Source organism: Zingiber officinale, chromosome 8B (assembly GCF_018446385.1).
Source record: "Zingiber officinale cultivar Zhangliang chromosome 8B, Zo_v1.1, whole genome shotgun sequence".
NCBI lineage: Eukaryota > Viridiplantae > Streptophyta > Magnoliopsida > Zingiberales > Zingiberaceae > Zingiber > Zingiber officinale.
In genome coordinates, this window is record NC_056001.1 from 47,399,279 (window position 1) to 47,423,487 (window position 24,209).

The 24,209-nt window shown below is 40.4% G+C and overlaps 1 protein-coding gene and 2 long non-coding RNA genes across 3 annotated transcripts; 1 reads left to right on the forward strand and 2 right to left on the reverse strand.

Annotated features, from left to right (window-relative positions):
* Positions 1-1,820: 1,820 nt before the first annotated feature.
* LOC122015297 lies at positions 1,821-3,731 on the reverse strand. Its single transcript, XR_006120875.1, has 3 exons — positions 3,260-3,731; positions 2,589-3,198; positions 1,821-2,247 (listed from the first exon to the last, which is right to left on the reverse strand). It is a non-coding gene; the product is annotated as an uncharacterized LOC122015297 (long non-coding RNA).
* On the forward strand, positions 2,856-6,675 carry LOC122015296 (microtubule-associated protein 70-1-like). Its single transcript, XM_042572110.1, has 11 exons — positions 2,856-3,096; positions 3,456-3,541; positions 3,611-3,676; positions 3,785-3,955; positions 4,033-4,203; positions 4,353-4,508; positions 4,617-4,763; positions 4,846-4,917; positions 5,011-5,520; positions 5,641-5,815; positions 6,490-6,675. Exons 1-10 carry the CDS (start codon positions 2,856-2,858, stop codon positions 5,806-5,808), a joined length of 1,788 nt encoding a protein of 595 aa, XP_042428044.1. The 3' UTR covers positions 5,809-5,815; positions 6,490-6,675.
* Positions 4,042-4,456, reverse strand: LOC122015298. Its single transcript, XR_006120876.1, has 2 exons — positions 4,317-4,456; positions 4,042-4,239 (listed from the first exon to the last, which is right to left on the reverse strand). It is a non-coding gene; the product is annotated as an uncharacterized LOC122015298 (long non-coding RNA).
* Positions 6,676-24,209: the final 17,534 nt, after the last annotated feature.

Consider the following 24,209-nt stretch of genomic DNA (forward strand, 5'->3'; position numbering starts at 1 on the left):
GTGAAAGCACGAGGAGCCAAGGGTTCAGGCGAATTTGAGAGATGTATGGCCTAGTGAAAGATGACTTCAAGGTGCAAATACAACTCTTGTGAGTTGAGTGTTGAGAGCAAGTGTGCCTAGCAAGGGTAAATCTCAACATAGACTTGCTTAACTTTAGAATTAATCGTCAAGTATCCAGTTGACTAGTAGAATAGTAGATTGATAAAGGCTACTAGTTGGCTAATCAACATCTAACAACAACAGTAATAAAGCTTAATGAAAGAAGGAATTCAAAGAGATTTAAAGTCAACGTTCCTAGATTTAATTCAAGCAATTCTTTGACCTTTCTTGCACATATTCGAGAGTCTTCTTGTGAGCTTTTTTGCATTCCATTCTAGAGCATTGTAAGAGGTTTCACCTCCTATAATTGATCAAGAAGGAGAAAAATCTTGGTTGATTCAAGGATGATCCATTTGAAGAATTGGCAGGTCATAGACTAGGAGCTATGGGCTGCTGAACCACATTACATCCTTGTGCCCTTGTGTTTGTGCTTTCTCTTCTTTTTTCAATGCATTTTTGTGTTAACCTTGCTAAGCAATTAACAAGAATCCTTTTGAGCTGTGAATTTTAGGAATATTCACAATTCACCCTTCCTCCCCCTTTGACGTTCATGGTTTCAATGAGTGGTATCATAACTTCGTTGACCTTCGGATGACTAACTTCCAATGAAGCAAATGACCATAGAAAAATTTTAAATTTCAAGGTTAGAGTCAAATTTTGAATCCTAAAGAGGAAGATGATGCTCTACTTCCACCTCAACATTGACATGGCAATAGTCATTGAAGAAAGACATGATTTTTTTTTTCTCTTAACATTGAAGGTTACATATTATCATTGTCTGTGGCTGACCAAGAAGCAAAGGGAGAAAGTGGTGACCGATGTCTCATAAGCAAGCCCTCTTGGAACAAGAGATGAACAAAATTGAGCTCTACGTTTAACATGATTCAACGTTGGTTCAATCATAAATCACCAAGTTCGCATCCACCTCAAGTGACATTCAAACCCAAGTCAAGCTCAACTTGATTCACATCCAAGACTCTTTCTCAAACAACCTAACAAGCTCAAATCGAACCCCCGATCGTGCCTAATTATCTCAAAATCAGCTCCTAACATATTGACTCAGCATCAAATGAGTTTCTTCATTTGATTAATAATTACTAACTAATCACAAGGATAAATAATTACTCAAAGCTAACCCCTAATAAAACTTATAAATATACAACAACACCTTTAAGAAGTTGGTCGTCCAAATTTAAAGCGCAAGAATAAATGCACCCACCAACAGGGTAGAATACAACAACAAGCCACAACTTAAAAGGATTAAATAGCCAACAGCAGAGGGTTGATTATGATTCCATTACAACTCACAAGTCCCATCAACTCTCCTCAAAGAATCAAAATAATTTGGAGACTAAATACACTTTCATAATAGCACATTTCATTTATCAAGCATCCTAAATGGACATTTTTTTTAAACAAAAAAGTCATTTATGCCTAACTAAAAAAAAGAAATATCTTATTATGGATTCATTTTTAAAAAAATCTAAAACAGAACTTATAATTATATTAAAATTAGCACCCTTACAAATGTAGACATGGATAACCTTATTTGGCACTTTGTTAACATACATACATACATAAATACACTATAATAATCAGTCAGCAAATATCATATTAGCACTAGGTTAGCTTCAAGTTTAACACAATTTATAATTAAATTTATAAAATATAAATATTTTTTAAAAAGAAAAAGATAATTATAAAAAAGCCTTGAAACAATCAGCTCCAGCTCCAATGATCTCAAAATTTGTTTTAATTTATGATAAGATAAGGTTAATGGTGGAGTACCCTGCCGTCCCATTTCTCGTACGTCTGGCAATTAATCAAAGCCCAAGGAAAATGACAAGTAGGAGCCAGCGATCCCGCAGGCCACGGCAAATGCGTAATCATAGAATACTGAACTTCTGGACTGCTTACCATGAGCATTTCCAAATTTATCAGGACAACCAAATGGAAAACTTGGATAGGACTGAATCGATCGCAGTATTATCTGGTTCAATTTTTTTTCCCCCACAGGCCACAGCAGTGCAATGCAACAGCTTACAGCTCAAAAGCGAGCAGGTGGGGAACTGCCTGCCTCACTCTGAAAGCAATTAGTTGTTTAGCAGTAGACGAATCTGCAGTTAGGACACGGCTGCTGAGCTGTTCCTGCATAACACAATCCACCAGCCATGACAACCAGGACTGACGCTGATGGATTATATATAAATAGATGAGCCAATTTACTTACATAAAAATTAAAATAAGAGTATTTTTAGAATAAACAATATTATAGGATGTCCTTTTAGTTTTTTTTGAAAAAAAAAATTAAAAAAGAGATACTTTATAATGATTTATATAATTTAAAAATACTCTTTTGATTATTTTTTTTCGCCCGATTTACTACCTCAACCGGTTGAAATTAACCAGTTTGGTTCAATTGTTGAGCCAGACCGAACCGTTTATCATTTTGTTTATATTTAATAAATTATAATATAAATTAATCGAACCTGGTCTGCTCCAGCTGCGTCGGTGGAACACTCTTGTATCTCTCTCTCTCTCTCTCTCTCTCTTTCGTCTCCTCAGTTTTTTTGTTTGCTTTGATCATTTGCATGCTGTTCCAAGTAACAATGAGCGGGATTAGTTTCTTTGATCTCTGCCATTAGGATCGCAGCATGTACTTGTTATACTCACTCGATCCAACTGCATCGGATTAGATTGGAGACTGTTCGTCGAAAGCTCTTCTCCTTCCCTGTACTCTAGTTCCGATTCCGCTCATGGGGGAGAACGGAGGGAAAGAGGAATCCAAATCGGCGGCGTTTGGGTTGCTGGAGGAGGATGCCGTCGACTACTATTTCTCGTCGTCGTCGTCATCGTCGCAGGCGGGTCTGGGCTTGCCGCCGGCGAAGAAGAAGCAACCGAAAAGAACCAGTTTTGACGACGAAGACTTCTTGAACCTGTTGCATGGTTCTGACCCCTTCAAGATCGAGCTGAATCGCCTCCAGAATCTAGTCAAAGGTACGTTTTTGTTCTTTCTTCTTTCCGCTTCCTCATGCAGTCATGCTCCCCGAAAAAAGGAGGATGAAATCTACAGGACTTCTTTTCATAAGAAAGAAATATCTGAAATGGAAAGGAGAGAATGAGATATTAGAAGAAATGAAAAGGAAAAAAAAAATCCTACCTTCCTAGGTTCTTTCATGTTCCACTGCACAAATTCCATCCTTCAAGTAAAACTATTGCTACGGTAAATTGAGTTGCATTGTTGTCTCACAAGGTGAAACTTGTTCTTGACGACCAACTACAAGCATGACAAGGAGAGTTTCCAAGTGAAGATATTGATATTCTGTTTTATATACTTTGTGCGTTTTCCACTGCAGATAAGGACCGTGAGCTATCTGAAGCTTATAGTGAAATTAAAGGCCTAAGGTTGGTAGAACGTGCCAAAGACAAGGCTCTTGCTGAGGTAGTATCATGAGTGCATCAGCCTATGTTATCTGATACATAGAAACTTAAAACCTGCTCATGCCAATAGGTTTCTGAGGAGCTTAACAAGATGGTGGAGAAGTTGCAGCTATCTGAAGCTGCTTTGGAGAGCAAGGTTTGTTCCGTGCAGTAACTCACTTTGGCATGTTGCTTTAAGCTTCTTCGAATCCAGATGAAGAAATCAATTCAGTTGTTCATAGTTATTTCTAATTTTGACCCTCAGAACTTGGAGATCAAAAGAGTTACTGAAGAAAAGAAAGAAGCATTAGCTGCACAGTTTGCCGCGGAAGCTACTCTTAGAAGAGTGCATGCTGCACAGAAGGATGAGGCGCTACCCAGTTTGGAGGATATACTTTTCCCACTAGAAGCTGAGATCAAGCTCTTGAAGCAAGAGGTGTGCTTTTCTGCAACATAATTGGGTTATATTTCTTGAATCATCGAGCATGTAAGTTTTACTATGGAAATTTTCAGATAGCAAACCTTCAAGATGATAATAGAGTCTTGGAGAGATTAACAAAAACCAAGGAAGCAGCTTTGTTAGAAGCAGAAAGAGAAGTGCAGATTGCGAAGGTTAAGGCAGCTCTTGTTGATGACCTTCAGAACAAAAACCAGGAGCTCATGAAACAGAATGAAATAAACCAGGTTAGTCCTTTCATCCTAGCATTACTGATTCTCCCCCTGCATATACAATACAAAACAAATTGGCGGATGAAAAGGAAAAGAATAGTTCACAATTCACACTTTCGAATTGAAACCTTTGATTTGTCTGATCTCATTCCCATAAAGTGCAGGAAGAGTACAAAATACTAGATAGAATGCACCGTCAAAAGGTTGCAGAAGTTGAGAAGTTGGCGCAGACTGTTCATGACTTAGAAGAGGCACTTCTTTCAGGGGCTGCTGCTGCAAATGCTGTAAGAGATTATCAGCGGCAAGTTAATGAGTTAAAGGTTAGGAAACTATTATATATCTTTAGCTCATAATGTAAAATGAATTAGAATTGAATTTGCATTATATGTATTAAGAAATATAAAATGATTTTGTGCGACAATATGCAGGGGGAGAAAAAGACACTTGAGAGAACATTGTCTCGAGCCATGGTTGCAGAAAACCGAGCGGCTGTAGTAATGGCAAATGAATGGAAGGATACTAATGACAAAGTTATACCAGTCAAACAATGGCTTGAAGAGCGACGTGTTCTGACGGTGACAAACAAACTTTGGCATTGTGCTGCTGCTTGAAATATGTCATGTTAAATTATGAGTTTTATTCAGTGGTTTTCAACAGGGAGAAATGCAACAACTACGGGAGAAGCTCTCCATATCAGAACGTGCTGCCAAGGCAGAGGCTCAACTTAAAGTATGTCACTCACTATTGAATATAACTTTGGTTAGTTTAGCTATCCAAGAGTTCATAGAAACTCTTAATTACCTTTTCTTTGTTAATTTTTAGGAAAGGCTGCAGCTGCGTTTGAAGGTTGTTGAAGATGGACTAAAATCATCACTTCGGTCTGGGATCCGTTATGATAAACGAAACAGTCCTTCTTTGGCTAGAAGTAGCTCGATTAATGGGTCTGACAGTGCTCCAAATACTCTATCAAGTGGAATAGGGACACGAAAACCATGTGCTCCAAGTGGAAAATTTTCAAGCCCTTCCAGTGCGCTGCTAAAGCATGCCAAGGGAGCATCAAAGTCCTTTGATGGCTGCAGAGTAGCAGAGGAAGAGTATTATAAATCAAGGTTATCTGAAGACACTTATGTTAGTGATACTTTAGAGAAGGACATCGAACATCTTTCTATCACCGGAGCAATGGAGCAGCTCAGCAGCAAGCCCCAAGATGCTGCTCCAGATGATTATGTTTCAGTTGTATTTTATGATATGCTACAGAAGGAAGTAATCACATTAAGGAAGTCATTGCATGAGAAGGATCAGTGTTTGAAGGACAAGGATATTTCTATGGAGGTAAATTTTTATTGAAGTTAGTTATATACTTATATCTGTGCAGTAGACTAATGTCGAGTGAAATTAGATTACCTGATGTACAACACAAAGTATACCTACTGAAAGAGGAAATTTATGCAGATGCTTTCAAGAAAAATAGACACAATAACTAAATCAATGGAGGTCGAAACAAAGAAATTGCGTAGAGAAAAGGCTGCACTTGAGAAGGAGATAGCAGCCTTGAAGGTAGAAAACCAGAATGAACTGAAAGTTAGGCGCTCAAAAGGGAATGGCCAACAATTTGCATAATTAAGAGGTATACTAAAGGCTTTATTCTTCAGATGATTTCCATGGTTAGGCAGAATACTTGCTTCAGGCTTATGCTCCTACCTAGATAATTCAAACTAATTAAATTTGTTTATCAAACATGATTCTAGTGCAAAATCTATGAAAATAAAATACCAAAAATTGAACAAGTATATTTTTTTTGTAGCTATCTCAATTTTTGTTCCTTTTCTTATTTTGATATTTTCTTGAGACGTATTGGGATAACTCCATGTTTATATCTATTTTGTTTCTTTGAGAACAACTATCCTTTTTGACTCTGCTTTTTGGTCTCTGCATGTAGAAGAGAGAATATATAATAAGTTCATGGAAGTTTTTAGGTACTTTGCGTTTCTGTGTAAACCATCCATTTTCATCAAACAGAAGCACTGGCCTCCTTTTTCAGAATCATACATGTACTTCTAGTAGAAAATCAGTCATGTGTAACATAATCCTACCAAAATCTTACAAGGTTGTTTGTCATCTCCCAAGAAACATAAATATTCATGCTGAAGCCAGTTCCTAAGAGATGCCTCATTACATGTGAAATTGAAGCCTTTCATAGCTTTTTGATATAGTGATCATGATCTGTGATCCTTCTACGCAATACAATTAATAATGCCATCAACAGTATATTCTAATACACAGAAAATGTTCATCATGCAGATAATTTCAGGAACCCAGAGCTTTCAGATTGACCATTTAACAGATCCTTCATAGTTGATGTTCTTTTTTCTTTCTAATTGAAAGGTTGAAACATTAGTGTCTTGCACATTATGGGAAATACGTATTTATCTATATAATTGTAATTCTACCAAGAAAATCCAAGATAAGGCTGTGAGTTTCTTATTCTGATCTGCTTTTTTGGGCAAACTGTGTTCACTATGAAATTCCCTGAGAAAAAAAAATAACTCCAAGATTGTGATGTGGAGTGATTCTGTTATGTACATTGGTCACTAAAAGTTCACTTGATGGACTCAATATCTCTATTGCTTGCAAAAGACAATGCCGCTGTTATTTAAATTAGCAATAGAGAGTTATTAACACTGAATTTCGGATCCGTTTTTAGTTTTCTCATTCTTACACAATCGAGTGAAAATACTACGCTCTGCTGTTGGACAGATCAAAGAACAGCTACATTTCACAATCCTGTAAGGAAATTCTTTGTTCCCTAACTAAAGAAATCTTTTAATTTGAAGTCTAAAACATTGAAGATTTCTAACTATTTCATGATGGAAACTTGTTTCATACTTGTGATCTGAAGTAAAAACAACAACAACAAAAAAAATGACGCATTTTATCTCTAGGGTTTGATACTGATATAGCTTGCTCTTTTAAACTTGGAGAGATTGTTAACTGTGGAGAAATAACTAACCGATCATATCTGGAGTTTGGTTGGGTGTTCTGAAGATCGTCGGAGCTGTGGATCCGGTGCTCCATCGGCCCATTTGTTCGCAAATCGTGGACGTCGCATTTCCACCGCCCTCGCTCCGCCCCCTTGCCGATTTCCACTCGCACGTCGCATTTCTATCGCCATCTCATTTCCGCCGTCATCTCACTGAAAACTAGAAATTGTAGGAAACATAATGAAGCAATTCATTGAAAACTAGAAAGAATAGCATCTGTTCTTCAATACGCAATTTGCACATTTATGAACTTCGTAAATAAGAAGGGGAGCCTTGGCGTAACGGTAAAATTGTTACTTTGTGACCAAAAAATCACGGGTTCGAATCCTAGAAACAGCCTCTTACAAAAAGTAGGGTAAGGCTGCGTACAATAGTAAATTGAGACATGACTCTACTATTGACTCGGTAAAGACTCTGCATTATCCTGCAATAAAAAGAGCAGTAGTACTAGGCTAGGAAAGAGATCCCCGACATTGACCCTCCGACGTTCAAGTCAGTGCTCGTCTCAGAGAAGAAAGTAATGAACTGTAACGAATAACGTATGCAAATAAGAAGTATCGCATACCTCCGCCTGTAGATGGAAACCCCTTTTATAGTGTGACTATTGTTGGTACCCCAAGGTTGTTTTGATGTGATCAAATAAGTTAAATTATGTCCTATTGTGTTTAACTTTGTAGCTAAGTGTACAGAACTTAGGAGCACAGAAAGTCGAGCAAAAGATGCAACCAGCGAGAAGGACGACATGAGAGAGAGTTGACAGACTCGGTGCATCTGAGGGACGAGGTGCTACGGAAGAGTACGCAGGCGGACAAGAAGGAGGCGCGCTGCATTTCCGAGGGACAAGAAGTCGGAGCGGAAGGTTGCTCGAGAAGGCCGGAAGTTGGGTTCGGGTGAGCCCTATTCCGGATGGCCGAAATCACCCAAGCGAGCGGAAAAACCTGGACCGAAGCAAGCGGAGCCGAAGCTGGAGGCTTGGAGATAAAGTCAACAAAATGTTGACTTTTTCCCTTCGGGGCGCCCAGAGCAGTTCGAGGTGCCCGGAACCCAAGTTTTAGCCATTTCGAAGTGGTCTTTGACCGTTGCATCGGGGATAAATTTTTATCCCACTCCAGGTGTCTGTAACCCTTCTAGGCGCCCCGATCAAGGTTATAAATACAGCATTGATCCCAGAAGCTATCAACAACAAGCATTTTGAGAAACAACACTTGTATGCCTCCAGTTTTCGTTTAACTTTTTGTTTTTGTGCGATCATTACTATAAAGAGGCTTCTCCACATGAAGGAGATATTAGTGCGCTCTACTTCCTTGGATTAACAATCTCTTCGGTTGTAACCAAGTAAAAAACTTCTGTGCTTGTGCCTCTATCTTTTTTATTTCCTTATCATTTCTTGTGCAAGTGTTCTTTAATTAAGTTAGTTGTCCGAGAAAGGTTCTTTCGTTTTTATTTGTGCAGGGGCTATTCACTCCCCTTTAGCCGGCCGCCAAGGGTCCTAACAACTGTTGCGTTGTCCATGCATCTCAAAACATTAACACATTTCCCAAAGCTTTCCTAAGAAAGAACATGTCACAAAGTGCCTCTAACACCTTTCCTCAAATGCGCCCGCAAATCACTATAAGTTGACAAGATGGAAGCTTCTAAAGGACGATTTGCCGGTGAAATATTCTCTATCCTTTCTGGCACAAACTTTAAAAAGAGTACAATATGACATGTAGGTGGGTCCCGCTATAAGCTGACCGGCCGCCACTCGACCGACATGTCGCTAGATTGGCCGCACAGAGTGAATCTACTGAATTATTCTTCACTCAGCTTTCATGTTGTTGGAGAGACACACTGTGTCCAATTAGACCTAAGGTCCGATCGGCAAGGATGGTAAGCTGGGTAACTTAATATTTGGCTCTTAACCTTAACTGTAAGTTGCGGAGGACAACCGTTCGAACGATCTAGTCGGCCTTTCACGTTCGATTGGCGTTTAAGGCCCGTTCGACCAACCTTGCCTGATCCACAGTCTCATGGTTCATCTGACTCTGCGACTTTGACATCCATGTCAGCCGATCTTTGTTGCTTCGAGGGCTATCTTTATCACTGTATCACAAACCTTCCCCTCAAGTCTAGTCGAAGAAGGTTGCAAGTTCAACTGACTGCACAATTAGGTGGCATTTGGTTCTTTCCTAGGAATCGAAATAGGAATGAGAATCATAGTATTGTGGAATGAGAATGACTATGAGCACGGGATGCCACCCTGGCACTTGACCTCCTTTTGGTCTTGGAGGGATACCATTTTACCTAAGGGAAGGAAAGTGGGTGAAAATCTAGGCATTAATTCCAAGAAAATGAGACATATGCCTAGGAAGGTGTGTAGGTCTAGGAATGTCCAAGGTGGGCATGTTGACTCTAGGGTTAGAACCCTAGAGTTGGAAAATTAAGCTTTGAAGGCAAGGCTTGAGGAAATGGAGAAAGTTCTAGATAGGTTCATTATTGGACCTAAAGGACTTGACATGTGTTTGGGTAGTCAAAGATCCAAAAATATCAATTTAGGTCCCTCCAAGACCAAAAGGAGGTCAAGTGCTAGGGTGACACATAACATTGGTAAGGAAGGAGTGACCAAGGACAAGGGAGTGTCATTTGAAGCTAATGAGAAAAAATATGCTAGGGTTGCATATGTTTATAGCAAGGATGAGGTGTCCAAGGTTAAGGACAAGAAGAAATTAACCAAAGACAGGGTGTCTAAGGTTAAGAAGGTAAGTTTTGTAGGTCAAGCGTCACCCAAGGTGCACCGCAGTGGCCTAGTCATAGTGGATGAGTCACCTAGGGAGGTGGCTAAGGTTAAGAGCTCTAGGGGGAGCTCAAAGAGCCTTTGAGACATATGGTAAATGGATCTCAAGTAGATATTACTTAGGAGTCTAGAAGAGTCATGGAATGTGCCAAAGGATTTTGGAGATGGACTTGAGTCTCAAACCTAAGAAATTGGCACAATTGAGTTGAGTTTCATGCATGAAAATATGATTTGGGTTCATATTGCATGAAAATTAGTTTTTGATGTATAGATGTACGTCATATAAATTAATGCTAGGAATGCATTATAGTTTAATATAGGAAGATACTTCAAGAGGAAACCAAAACTAAGACTTTAGGTCAAAGTTCAATTGAACCATTTAGTTAGTTTTGAATTTTGTATCAATCTTGGGATCTGAGATAAATATTTTTTTTAATATATTTTGCCCAAGTAGACATTGGTAAAATAGACCTCTCCACAAAATTTGAGAATTTTTGGAAGTCTGTGAAATTTTTGGTGCATTTCTGAAAGTATGTCAGAAAGATTGATTTTTGCTAAAATAGAGTACCAGTCGATTGGTAATAGTATTTTTTAGCACAGAATATTTCTGTAAACTCATTTTGATGAGGTCAGCTGACTGGGGTCAATGGTAGCCGATTGATACAGACTGAAAGTATTTTTCCAACCTTAGAAAATGATCAAAAGAATGGTGAACATGTATGTAACCTTATGAGGAGTTAATATATGATAATTATAGTCATTAGAGGTCAAAGAGTATAATAATTAGAATATTGCTAGAGCTCTTTTTGATGTATGGCAAAAGAGAGTGTTGGGTTTAAGTGGGAAACCTACACACCTTTGTAGGAAATCCTAGTTCAAGGGAGAGCTTAGGTGAAGGGGGAGCAATTGCTCATTTATTGGCAAAGGGGAAGAAGTTAATCTTTATGAGAAATCCTAGCTTTAGGGGGAGTTTAGGTGAAGGAAGAGCCTAGGGTTAGGTTCCATGTTTATGCATGAGTTGATTTGCATGTTTATTTACATTGTTATTGTATTTATATTTCCCTAACTTAAACAGGTTGTCAAATATCAAAAAGAGAAAAATTGTTGGAGAAATCTAGGTGCCCTAGGTTGTGATATTTGGGCAAAGATTTAAGTTAGGTTTATTGTTGTATTTGATATGCATTGTGAGTGTGCAGAATACATGTACAACAAGGAAAGTCCAAGTGTGATCTTAGCAAAGGAGGAAAGTCCAAGTGTGAATCTTAGCGGTGTAAGTCCAAGTATATAGTCTTGACAACATAAGTCCAAATGTGACTTGACAATGAATGAAGTCCCGGAGGCACGACCTCTTGGCGGTGAAGACGTGACAATGATGACAAGGCCGAAAGAAGCTCTAGAAGGCAAGGCGTGAAGGATGGGGAGACATTCGAGGGATGTGAGGCTGATGGAGGAGGCTAGAAGGCTAGGTCAAGGTTGGTCAGACGAGGACGAGTGTTGAGTGAATGTACTCGGGGGTTAAATCCTAAGGTTAGGGTTTGACCAGTTGATTGGGGCAGGGCATAGAATGTTTCTGTGCCCGACGGCTGTGAAAATAGTCGAGTAGTACTGTAGCAGTCAACCGAGTACTATAGCAGTTAACTAGTGCACTGTAGCAATTCCACTATAACGATCGAATTCCACTATACACCAGTCAACTGGTGGCGGGAAACACAACTTGTGTTTTCTCTCGAGCTCTATTTAAGAGAGCTCGGGGTATTTGGCCATGGTTGACAAAAGAGACTTGGTTAAAGTCTATTAGAAGTCTCCTAAGTGCTCCAAGCTCACATGTAGCCTGATTTTCCGTGTCAAAATGTCTTCCTTTGAATCCATGATTTAAATATAACCTCTTCATATTTTAATTATCATTTAAATTTCCTTAACTCACTAACGGTTCTACTCCTTCCCTCCTTCCCCTATTAGGATCAACCCAAAAAAATATTGCTAAACCAACAATGACATTTGGTTAAGAGCTAGTTGATGCGCTTGAACCGACTATCTTGTTGACTCAGCCAATAGTTGATTGAAGTTATCAATTACAATCACCGTAATGGTCAAACCTTCACCTAAATTAAGAGCTACCCTTTCTCGCACACAATATCTCAACTCTTAACTCACTAATGAGTTTACCTTGCATCTTCTTTGCCAAAGGCTATTTTCAATTAAGTTTCTTATCTCTTCGATTCACTAAGTCCTCGACCGATTCAACTTGTCATCCTTTATGCTATGCCTATATACTTTACCTCCTCTAGCATAACTGCACTATGATGCTCCTTATCTTATCATTCGTCGAATCTCTCATTAAATTTTTCTCTAATCTCACCTTGAATCAACTGAGTAATCATGGACCTTGGCTACGTCAAGTGATTTACATGTGTATATCTATAAAGTTCTACATGACTCAATACACATTAAATCTTAACTTAAATTTTTTATCCAAATATCAAAATCTATAATTGATGTTGATCACTTGGGGCCTAATTTCTCAATCACCTCCATGAGACTAGCACCAAGTCTAAGCACAATTACATATGTAATTGTTTTAAGGGTCAACCCAAAAAAAGTCAAAGCATATTGATATTTTTATAAGATAACAGTAATAATTTCAAGTTTAAAGGATAGTTGTGTTAGGACCAAAAGTAGCTGGAGGGGGGGGGGGGGGGGGGAATAGCTCGTCGCTCGCTAGGTGCTCGTCGTTGCTTGTTTCTTTGAAGATGTGCAGCGGAAAATACAGAAACAAATCACACAACGCTAACACGGTTGGTTTACTTGGTATCCACCTCACAAGAGGTGACTAGTCCAAAGATCCACACAACGCACGCACCCTCCACTAATGAAACTCTCCTTTATAGTAACTACCAAGGGCGGAGAAGCCCTACAAGACTCAATACAAGAAGAAGAAAGGGTAGTAAAGAAATACAAGCTTACAAGCTTACAATGAGTGCACACACCCTAACCATAGTTTCTTCTTCTTGCTTTGATTCGCCTCTTGACTTGGAAGAGCCTCTAAGAACCTTCAAGAACTGGCGATCTCGAGCTTGAGAAGAGCTGTGGAGGAGCTGGTCAAGATCTGAAATGAATCTGTGAAGAGGTGCCGAAGACAACGCTCGCCTGCGGCTCAAATACGACGCAACGGTCGGATCCCAATCGATTCGATTATTCCCAATCGATCGGGGAGGCTTTGGATCGATCCAGAGTGCCTCTGTGCTCTGGAAAAATGCCTGAATCGATCCACGGATCGATCCAGCACTTATCGCGCGAAGTAGCAGCGTCCCAATCGATCCACTGATCGATTGGGACCTCTGGATCGATCCACTGATCGATCCAGAGGCTTTCTGTTCGCTGGGAAAGGTCTGGATCGATCCACTGATCGATCTAGAGCCTGGATCGATCCACTGATCGATCCAGCACTTGGTTTTTGCCCAAAACTAAGTCCCAAACCTCCCAAACCAACATCCGGTCAGCCTTAACCTGTTGGTACGTCATGCCTAGCATCTAGTCACTCCCTTGACCCGCTAGAACTCCCTCACCAAGTGTCCGGTCAATCCCTTTGACCCACTTGGGCTTTTCTTTTATGCCAAGTATCCGGTCACTCTCTTGATCTACTTGGACTTTCACCTAGCTTCACTCACTAGGGTTTTCAATCTGCCTAGCTTCACTCACTAGGTCTTTCACCTGGCTTCACTCACCAGGATTTTCCTTCTGCCTGGTTTCACTCACCAGGACTTCCATACTGCCTAGCTTCACTCACTAGGACTTTCACCTGGCTTCACTCACCAGGATTTCTATCTGCCTAGCTTCACTCACTAGGACTTTTCATCTGCCTAGCTTCACTCACTAGGACTTTCACCTGGCTTCACTCACCAGGATTTCCTTCTGCCTAGCTTCACTCACTAGGACTTTCCAGTCAGGTATCCGGTCACTTTTGACCTACTTGACTCTTCTTCAATCACACTGATCAGTCCCTGATCAGAATCTCCCCATATGAACAACTGCACCTGCATTGTCCATGTGTCTACATGTATTATCAAACATCGAAACTATGACCAAGACTCAAGCTTGGTCAAACCAGTCAACCTTGACCTAAGGGATATTGCACCAACAATCTCCCCCTTTTTGATGTTTGACAATACCTTTAAGTTTGGACCATTCTGAGTTAAGCTAATCCCATAGCCTTAACTCCATTCATGCCAAAGTATGAATGTTGGTTCCCTTCATTCTCCCCCTATGACCTCCCCCATAGGTAATGAAGGTCTAACTTAAACCACACATTCTCCCCCTATTGGCACACATCAACCCATCTTTGAGCACACATCAACCCGTGCCTCAATTTTGGGCACACTTCAACAAATGCTCCATTGTTGAAAAACTCTCCCCCTGAAGAGTTGCTCATCGTTGTTCACAACTTCACTCGTTGTGATCAACACGATAATGAAGGACTCATTCCCTTCATTTTCAAATAATGTCTGCTCTGGAGCATTAACATGGTCTAATGACCCAAATGAAGGTCCCATACCCTTCATTTATCCTTAACCCTATATTCTTTCTCAATGTAGGCAAATGCCCATCCTTGAGCATTATCCACTTAACGGAAGGTTAACCACCTTCCAAGGTTCATGAAAAATAATTTTCATGTCTTTAAAGAGTCCCTCCCCCTAAAGACATGGTGGTAACTTCTGTCATTGCACCAACAATGACTTGGAATCCCTAATCCTTTAGGAAATCCAAATTTAGAAGCTTTGAGGTTCAAATATTCAAAATTTGAAACAAACCTCACCCTAGACTTCAATATAGTCTTCCTTAACCAATCCATCATTGTTTTCAACACGAAACCACCCTTTTTATGTATACAAATGTATTTTGAGGGGTTGGAAAGGTTACCTAGACTAACATAGGTTCAAAATGCTGAAAATAAGTTTTCCCAGCCAAAATCAGCATCTTCAATCGATTGGAGTTGGGTTCCAATCGATTGAACCCTTCTGAATCGATCCACTGATCGATTCAGTCTCCTTGGATCGATCGGCTGATCGATCCAGCGAGCTTCTGCTCGCGAGAAATGCCTTCTCAATCGATCAGCTGATCGATTGAGGCACTCCAATCGATCCACTGATCGATTGGAGGCCTGAAATTGCTGAAATTCAATTTCAACCAATTTCAGAAACCCCTAGAAAATTCTACAAAATTCTAAAAATCGTAAAAATTTGTGTAGACATTATTTAGGGTATAATTTATCATGGAAAAATAGTTTTCTATGAAAATACATCATATTTTCAAAGATTTACACAAACTTGAGAACTTGCAAAAACTTTAGTGTTTTCTTCAAGTTTGTGTCTAACTATTCAATGGTTATTACTATCAAAAGATAGCCTTCACCAAGGTTATCATATTTTCAAAGGTTTCAAAATTATTTTAAAACATTTTCAAAACCAATATCCCACCATGTTCCTTGTGCTTAATGCACATGACTTGTACATTAGCTTTCCCAATGATGGGAAAACACATAACTATGTGTTTTGATGAACTTAAAACTCAAAAGAATGCACTAAATCAACATATTGAGTTTTGTTCATCATCCTAGCATCTCACTTGTATCTAATGTGCACTAAAACACATACAAGTCATCTTATAGGTCTTTGTGAGATGTGAGATTTTGGTTTTGCCCTATTCTAGGGATCATGCATATCTATCTAGGCATTTTAGAGATATTAGACATCCACCTAGGATGTCACTTGTTAATAAGTATTGTTAAATGTCATTTGTCCCTAATTACAAGGAATTAAGCTTAATGCATGAATATGTTATGGCATACATCAAAAGGAAATAATTTTTCAAACGAAAATATCCTATAACTACTTGATGTATGAATGTCATGACATGATATTTTTGGATTTTTTATAATAAAACATGAATGCAAAAATAGACATGATGTCATGACATATGATGGGCAAACAATCATGGCAAGGTTTAGCATAAATAAAATATACCTAGATTGCCTATCTAAGTATCCTTAACCACTTTTTTTTTTAAACTTAAAACGTTAAACCTAGATTGCCCTAAATGCCAAAACCTAAATTGTCATTTCTATTTCTCTTGATTTGTTTATGCCACTTAAAAATTAAGCATATCCTCAAATGTTGGCATATTCCATTTTTCCTCGAGAGTAAGCACATAAATCAAGGCCCGGAGTGCCTTAAATTCTTAAGAGAATACCAAAATCCCAATTTGATATTTCTCTAGATTTTCCCAATTTATGTCATTAAAGATAAAATCAATTTTTCCACCATTAGGCATATTTTACTCTTTCAAAGAGTAAATAATAATTCCATTTCATTTTCAAAGGTTAACAAAAACCTTGAAAATGCTCCTTGAGTGTCAATTTCCTCAAAGTTGGATTAACTACCCTTCTAATCGGAGTTGACACTCTCTAACCCATTTATGGGGTAGAGAAGATGCTCCTAGGAACCCAACACCTATTGGTGCTCCTTGGATGCTCTAGGTACTCACTAGGGATAATTTCCCTAGATACCTTCCTAGTGACCTTGTTTGGCTTCTTGGAAGCCTTGGTCACATTTTCTAGGTCAACTCTAGGGATAGCCTCCCTTGTGACTTTCTTTGTGACTTTCTTAGACTTCTTAGAAGTCTTAGTCACATTTGTTACAAAAATACTCTTAGGGATAACTTCCCTTGTATTTTTGGCTTGACCACTAGACCTAGGGTTGGTTCCATAACTATATGGAACCCTATGGTAAGAGATTACATCCTTCTTAGCCTTTGGTTTGTATCCCAAACTCCTATGACCATTAGATGACCTTTGTGCTCCTAGACCTAGCCTATGCTCATTTTGCCCTTTTAGGATATTTTCCATCCTTTTTAGGGTCTTTTCCATTTTATCAAGCCTTGACCTCAAGACTTGATTTTCTATCACTAAGTCCTTAGTTTTTGGTTTTCCATTAAATTTATGAGCATTTTTATTTCTAGGCTTGTAGCTAAGGTCCTTAGTGTGATTGCCTAGATTTTTATCTACCTTCCTAATCCTAGGTGTGGTAGTTTTAGCATGGTAAGCTACATTATTTTCCTTAATTTTACCATGCTCTCTATTCTTATGGTAAATATCATTAAAATGATATAAGTTAGAACTAGCATGCTTTTTACCATAATGTAAAAGGGTAGGCTCAATAAAAGTTACCTTCCTTTTTACCTTAGAGGCTCCCCCTTGACTTGAGCTTCCTCCTTGAGTCTTGACCATCTTCTTCCCCTTAGGGCATTGACTCCGGTAATGCCCCTTTTGATTGCAAGAGAAGCACACAATGTGCTCATTGCTCTTCTTTGTTCCGGGGATGGTCTCCTTTGGCTTCTCCTTGCCCTTAGGTGCCACTTGGCCCTTTTTCTTGGCCAATTTAGAGCACTTGCTTTTGTAGTGCCCATGTTCCCTACATTCAAAACATATAATATGATTCTTATTATTAATTGAACTATTTATACCTTCTTGTGTAGGGGTGGCACTTGCTCCTCCATTTGATATGAATGTAGAGGCTTCCTCTTGATCCGAAATCGATTTCCCTCCAATTGATTTATCTTGACTTGTGGAGGTAGAAGCTTCTTCATCCTCTTCTTCTCTTGACCCGGATGTGGAGGATTCTCCTTCTTCTTGATCCGGTGTCACCAAGAGTTGCTGCCCCTCAATCCTAGAGGTGGAGGCTTCACCTTCTTCTTCATCCTCTTGTACATGAAACAAGGAATATGCTCCTTCCTTGCTCTTTTGATTACACTCCCTTGAGAATGAAGCTTCTTGGATTTTCTCTTCTTCGGAAGTTGAGCATCTCTCAACTTCGGAGTCCTCCTCTTGATCTTGCTCCAATGAGTCACCCTCTTTGGATTCTTCTTGGTTAGGTACAGTGGAGGGGATCTCATGAGCCTTTTCCAATTTGCTCCATAGCTCTTTGGCATCTTCAACTTCTCCAATTTTCTCTAAGATGTTGCTCGGCAATAGATTGACCAAAAGCTTGGTCACTTTGTCATTGGCCTCACATCTTTGGATTTTTTCTTGGCTCCATTTGCTCCTTTTGAGAACTTTGCCCTTTGAATTCCTTGGAGCCTTAAAACCTTCCATTAGAGCAAACCATTGCTCTATCTCCATCATCAAGAAATTTTCAATTCTTGATCTCCAAGAATCAAAGCTTGTGGATGTGTATGGTGGAGCCACCCTTGTATCAAATCCAAGTCCATCTTGGAATTGCATCTTGAAGTTGAGCTTCTTGAATTCTTTGACTTTGATGAATTTGCTCCAACTTCTTCACCCTCTAGCTTTGCTTGTTATGTTTGCCCTTTCCGGCGGTGATTCCGGTGAAGAGCAACCTTGCTCTGATACCACTTGTTAGTACCAAAAGTAGCTAGAGGGGAGGGGGTGAATAGCTCGTCGCTCGCTAGGTGCTCGTCGTTGCTTGTTTCTTCGAAGATGTGCAGCGGAAAATACAGAAACAAATCACACAACGCTAACACGGTTGGTTTACTTGGTATCCACCTCACAAGAGGTGACTAGTCCAAGGATCCACACAACGCACGCACCCTCCACTAATGAAACTCTCTTTTATGATAACTACCAAGGGCGGAGAAGCCCTACAAGACTCAATACAAGAAGAAGAAAGGGTAGTAAAGAAATACAAGCTTACAAGCTTACAATGAGTGCACACACCCTAACCTTAGTTTCTTCTTCTTGCTTTGATCCGCCTCTTGACTTGGAAGAGCCTCCAAGAACCTTCAAGAACTGGCGATCTCGAGCTTGAGAAGAGCTGTGGAGGAGCTGGTCAAGATCTGAAATGAATCTGTGAAGAGGTGCCGAAGACAACGCTCGCCTGCGGCTCAAATACGACGCAACGGTCGGATCCCAATCGATTCGATTATTCCCAATCTATCGGGGAGGCTTTGGATCGATCCACGGATCGATCCAGAGCGCCTCTGTGCTCTGGAAAAATGCCTGAATCGATCCACGGATCGATCCAGCGCTTATCGTGCGAAGCAGCAACGTCCCAATCGATCCACTGATCGATTGGGACCTCTGGATCGATCCACTGATCGATCAGTGCCTGGATCGATCCAGCACTTGGTTTTTGCCCAAAACCAAGTCCCAAACCTCCCAAACCAACATCCGGTCAACCTTAACCTGTTGGTACGTCATGCCTAGCATCTAGTCACTCCCTTGACCTGCTAGAACTCCCTCACCAAGTGTCCGGTCAATCCCTTTGACCCACTTGGGCTTTTCTTTTATGCCAAGTATCCGGTCACTCTCTTGACCTACTTGGACTTTCACCTAGCTTCACTCACTAGGGTTTTCAATCTGCCTAGCTTCACTCACTAGGTCTTTCACCTGGCTTCACTCACCAGGATTTTCCTTCTGCCTGGCTTCACTCACCAAGACTTCCATACTGCCTAGCTTCACTCACTAAGACTTTCACCTGGCTTCACTCACCAGGATTTCTATCTGCCTAGCTTCACTCACTAGGACTTTCACCTGGCTTCACTCATCAGGGTTTTCAATCTGCCTAGCTTCACTCACTAGGACTTTCACCTGGCTTCACTCACCAGGGTTTCTATCTGCCTAGCTTCACTCACTAGGACTTTCACCTGGCTTCACTCACCAGGGTTTCCTTCCAGTCAAGTATACCTACTTGACTCTTCTTCAATCACACTGATCAGTCCCTGATCAGAATCTCCCCATATGAACAACTGCACCTGCATTGTCCATGTGTCTACATGTATTGTCAAACATCGAAACTATGACCAAGACTCAAGCTTGGTCAAACCAGTCAACCTTGACCTAAGGGATATTGCACCAACAAGTTGCACTAGTCTCCAAGAGACCCTCCTAAAATCTTGGTAGCATATTAAATAATTTCTAATGGGTTATTTGATCCTGTCCATAAGTCGAAGAGACGGATGCTAGGGACGTGATGTTCTTGTCGACTTTCGGTGGACTTCGCTCCTGCCTGCAACACAAGCAGCGTCGGTGCCAAGCCAGGGAAGGGGCCCCCAGCGATGACCCTCTGACGCTCAAGTCAGTCTCTGATGAAGCAAGAAGAAACAAGAAGTGAGAACTTAGCGTAACAGTAGAAATCGAGAAAAGCATACCTCCGTCGATGTTTGGACCCCCCTTTATATAAGAGCATGTGTGCACGCTTCTTAAAGTGGGTACGTTTTCCCAAACTTTTCTTGAAAAGATATGTCTATAAAGTGTCCCTGACACAGTACTTTAGCGGGCCGAGCATATCTCTGAAGTGACAATGGAAGCTTCGGTCATACGATCCTCTGTCTGACCATGTCGCCTGTCAGTGACATTAACTCCCAAAAGAATGTCGAAGGATATCCCGCTGTGTCTATTGCTTGGCCGAGCAGAATGGCTGATCGGCTAGAATTCTGATATCCTTACGTTATCTGCTGACACGCCGAGCGGGATAACCGCTCGACTTAAAGTCCACAGTCGCGCCGAGCGGGAGAGCCGCTCGGCTGAAAGTCCTCTATCCGTGTCGTCCGTCGTTGGGTCAAGCGGGATATAGCCGCTCGACATGAAGTCCCCCGTCCACATGCTCGACGAGTATCTCCCTTTCTGCGTGCCCAGCTGATATCAAGTCTGCTGTTAGGCCGAGCAGGGGAGCCGCTCGACTCGGCTTCTATGCGTCCATTGAGCGTCGGTTTGATTACTCCCTGTGCCCAAGACGATGGGTCGGTGCTCAACCCTCGATCGACGTATAACTCGCCCGATCGGCCAACAACATCCACCCGTTGACCATCTTGACTTTGACCTCCACACGACAGTAAGGTGGGGCCCCACCTAATCACCGCATCATTATTGTTTAACAAATCCACTGTGCACCTACATAATTGTGTAGATGTCATCTTATAGGCTAAGGGCGGAGGCATGTGTTAGCTACCTGCGCTTTAGCGAGGGGTCATTTTAGAGTTTAGGAAAGAAGCATGAATTTCTTTATACCTTAACCATTGTAGGCCATTGTCATTCAATTAATCCTAAATCCCCAAATCAAATTATGCAATCATCCTATAAAACTTCTATCATCTCGATTAACCCAGGTATATTATAATTTCTAACTCCGCCATTGTATAGGCATGAGATCATCTACACAACAAGATAGCTAGAAGATACTCCACTCTTAATTTCATCATAAGAAATTCTATAAAAGATGATGGATGATGTTTAATAGAATATTATGGCTTCCAAAATAGCAAACCTAAACAAAATTTAAATTTTCATTATAGGTTAAGCTACCAAGTTTGTGATAAAATTAAATTTTAAGTATTGAACACTATCTAAACCTTCATCATATCTCCACCTCTAACAACATAGTTGCAAAGTAAACATTTAGAGTGCAAGGATAGAGATGGGAGGACAATGGCAAAGATTTCTTGGTTCAATGAATGAAGCACTCACAATTCAAAGATGAAACATTGAACCCTTTAATCGCAACTCCTATAGGATGAAAAAAGGAAACATCTAGGAGAAGAAGGAAGAAACATACCTTTCTTGCTAATAAAACAATAAAGGTAAGAAATTTGGTTCGAAGATGATCCATCTATAGTTAATTGACATCTTGTTAATGTAATCATGCCCGAGAAATATAATTTTAGTATTTGATAACATTTAAGATTGGGCTAATGAAAAGATATCTTATTTGTGTGATAAGTGTGCAGGGAAAATTCCTTGTATGTTGGAGACCGAAAGTAAGAAAATGAAAGTCCGTAAAATGGGGAGACTGTAGGCACGAAAGTCCAGTCAACCAAAGGCTTATCTAGCATTAGGAACCCATCTGGAAAAGGCTAAGATAAGAGAATCAGTCGATTGATACAAGTATCAATCGACTAATACTCTAAAAAATCATTCATAAAAGAGAATCAATTGATTAATTGGTTTCATCAATCGATTGATGTTGAATTAAGGGAAAACAATGGTGAATGGGACTCATGTGCTCGATTTGACTTATGGAATCAATCGATTGATGTGGAACATCAATCGATTGATGTCGAATTGGAGAGTACAGTGACGAGTGGGACTCGCGTGCTCCATTTGACTAATGGTATCAGTCGATTGATATGGAACATCAATCGACTAATGTCGAATTAGAGAACACAATGACGAGTGGGACTCGCGTGCTCTATTCGACTGATGTTGAATTAAAAGAGCATAGTAGCAAGTGGGACTCATGTGCTCGATTCGACTGATGTTATCAGTCGAATGATGAAGGTAATCAGTCGACTGCTATTCAAATTAGAGACAAATTTAGACAGGTTCTAGAAGCGTCAATGGTCGTTCAACAGCATGAACAGTTGTCGGAGACCATATCAGTCAACTAATATGATGTAACAATTGACTGATGTCTAAAATAAAGGCTTTTACTCAAGCATTCATATATAAAAAAGAACATTTTGAAACAGAGCTCTCATTCTAAGCCAAGGTTTGGTTTTGTGCTATCTGATTACTGAAAAGTGCTTGAGCTCAACTTCCATCTTCGATGCAAGATTTGAAGAAGAAGAAGTCAACATCTACTTAAGAAACCATTGTAATCTCTTCTTGTTTCATTCCATTCTTGTATTGTATTGTTAAATTGTTATAAAAGGTTTCTCCACCTTCGGTTGTGATCCGAGAATGAGAAGTTCATAATGAAAAAAAATGTGAGAAGTGGACCCTTAAATTAGACACCTCAAAGAGATGTATCCTACAAAGTAAAATCTAAGAGTTAGTGTTGTGGTTGTTTTCGCAAGAAGTTTTCATTACCACTCAAGCTTGATTAAGCAAAGCAAGCTATTCAATCCCCCCTTCTAGCTCTAATGTCCTAACACATCTCTCTCGATTGGATTAGCCAAATCATACTAGTTCAATGAATGAAGCACTCACAATTCAAAGTTGGAAGCATTGAACCCTTTTAATTGCAACTCTGATAGGATGAACAAAGGAAACATCGGAGGAGAGAAGGAGAAACATACCTTTCTTGCTAATAAAACAATAAAGGAATGTGGTGATCCTTTGAAGAAATTTGGTTGGAAGGTGATTAATCTATAGTTTAACATTTCTCTTTGTTAGATTTGTTGGAATACAAATAATCTGTTGCCGAAGATTTTTAGGGGACTTAGTTGAATTTAAAAATTACACAGAATTTAAATTCAACTTACAGTTGAGCTGACCTGAGTAGATGATCTCAGGCTGCCAGCAGAGGCTGATTTTTATCCAAGTGTTAACTTCAGAGTGACTGAGTGAGCAAAGCGTCCTAGCAAAGAGGCCGGTAGGACGAGGCAAACAGGCCTAACAGGAGAGGTCGGTCGGACGAGGCAGACAGGCCAAGCAAGAGAGGTCGGTCGGGTCGAGCAGACAGACCGAGCGGCAAACAGGTCGGGCTGTCAGAGAGGTTGGCCGGGTAGAGCAGACAGACAGGTTGGGCAAGGCAGACAGGTCAGACTGTCAGAGAGGTCGGCGGGGTCGAGCAGACTAGTCGATCGGGCGATGATCCCAAGCGGGCAGAGAAGTCTGACAAAGAGACCGACCGGGCGAGCTGACTGAGGCCTGCGAGTCGCAGTTTCCTTGAAACAGATTCGGCCAACTTCGGCTGTGCTTCGAGCCTTACAAGGGTCGTCTATTTCCCAGGATACAACGGCCGACCGTGAATCCAACCAAGCACTGGTGGTCACGGCGAGCTGAGATGCTCGACGGAGGAAGAAGAAAAATGGAGAGCGCATTAATCTTGAATTTAATGCATCTGTTTCACAGTAACAAAAGATCTATGTGGCAAAATGTTGGTTGTTTCACTTGGGCAAATTTTGCCCCGACTAGTCCGACATTCGTGTGCGTAGGTCACGCTCGCACACAAGTCAACTTGGTTCAATGCAACAATCCGGGCCCTGAATTTGTACCCCCCCTACGCACCCACGCGTGAGAGAGAGCATCTCCCCATGTATTTGTTCACATCCTCAATGTATGTGAATCAATATAAACTAACAAAAATGCCTTGAAACTTCCAATGTGGGACTAAAGTCTCATTCACAATGGAACATCTTTCCTCTTCCATTTCTTCTCCATTACTTCGGCCCTAGCTTGGGCTCCAAGCTTAGCTTGGCCGACCACCTTAAGGTGGGTAAGAAGTTGGGTTTGGGTGGATATAAGACTTTATAAA

Coding starts and splice junctions, on each gene's coding strand:
- LOC122015296 (XM_042572110.1), top strand. CDS start 2,856: ATGGGGGAGAACGGAGGGAAAGAGGAATCCAAATCGGCGGCGTTTGGG. Junction 4,509..4,616: donor GGCAAGTTAATGAGTTAAAG/GTTAGGAAACTA, acceptor GACAATATGCAG/GGGGAGAAAAAGACACTTGA. Junction 5,521..5,640: donor ACAAGGATATTTCTATGGAG/GTAAATTTTTAT, acceptor AAATTTATGCAG/ATGCTTTCAAGAAAAATAGA.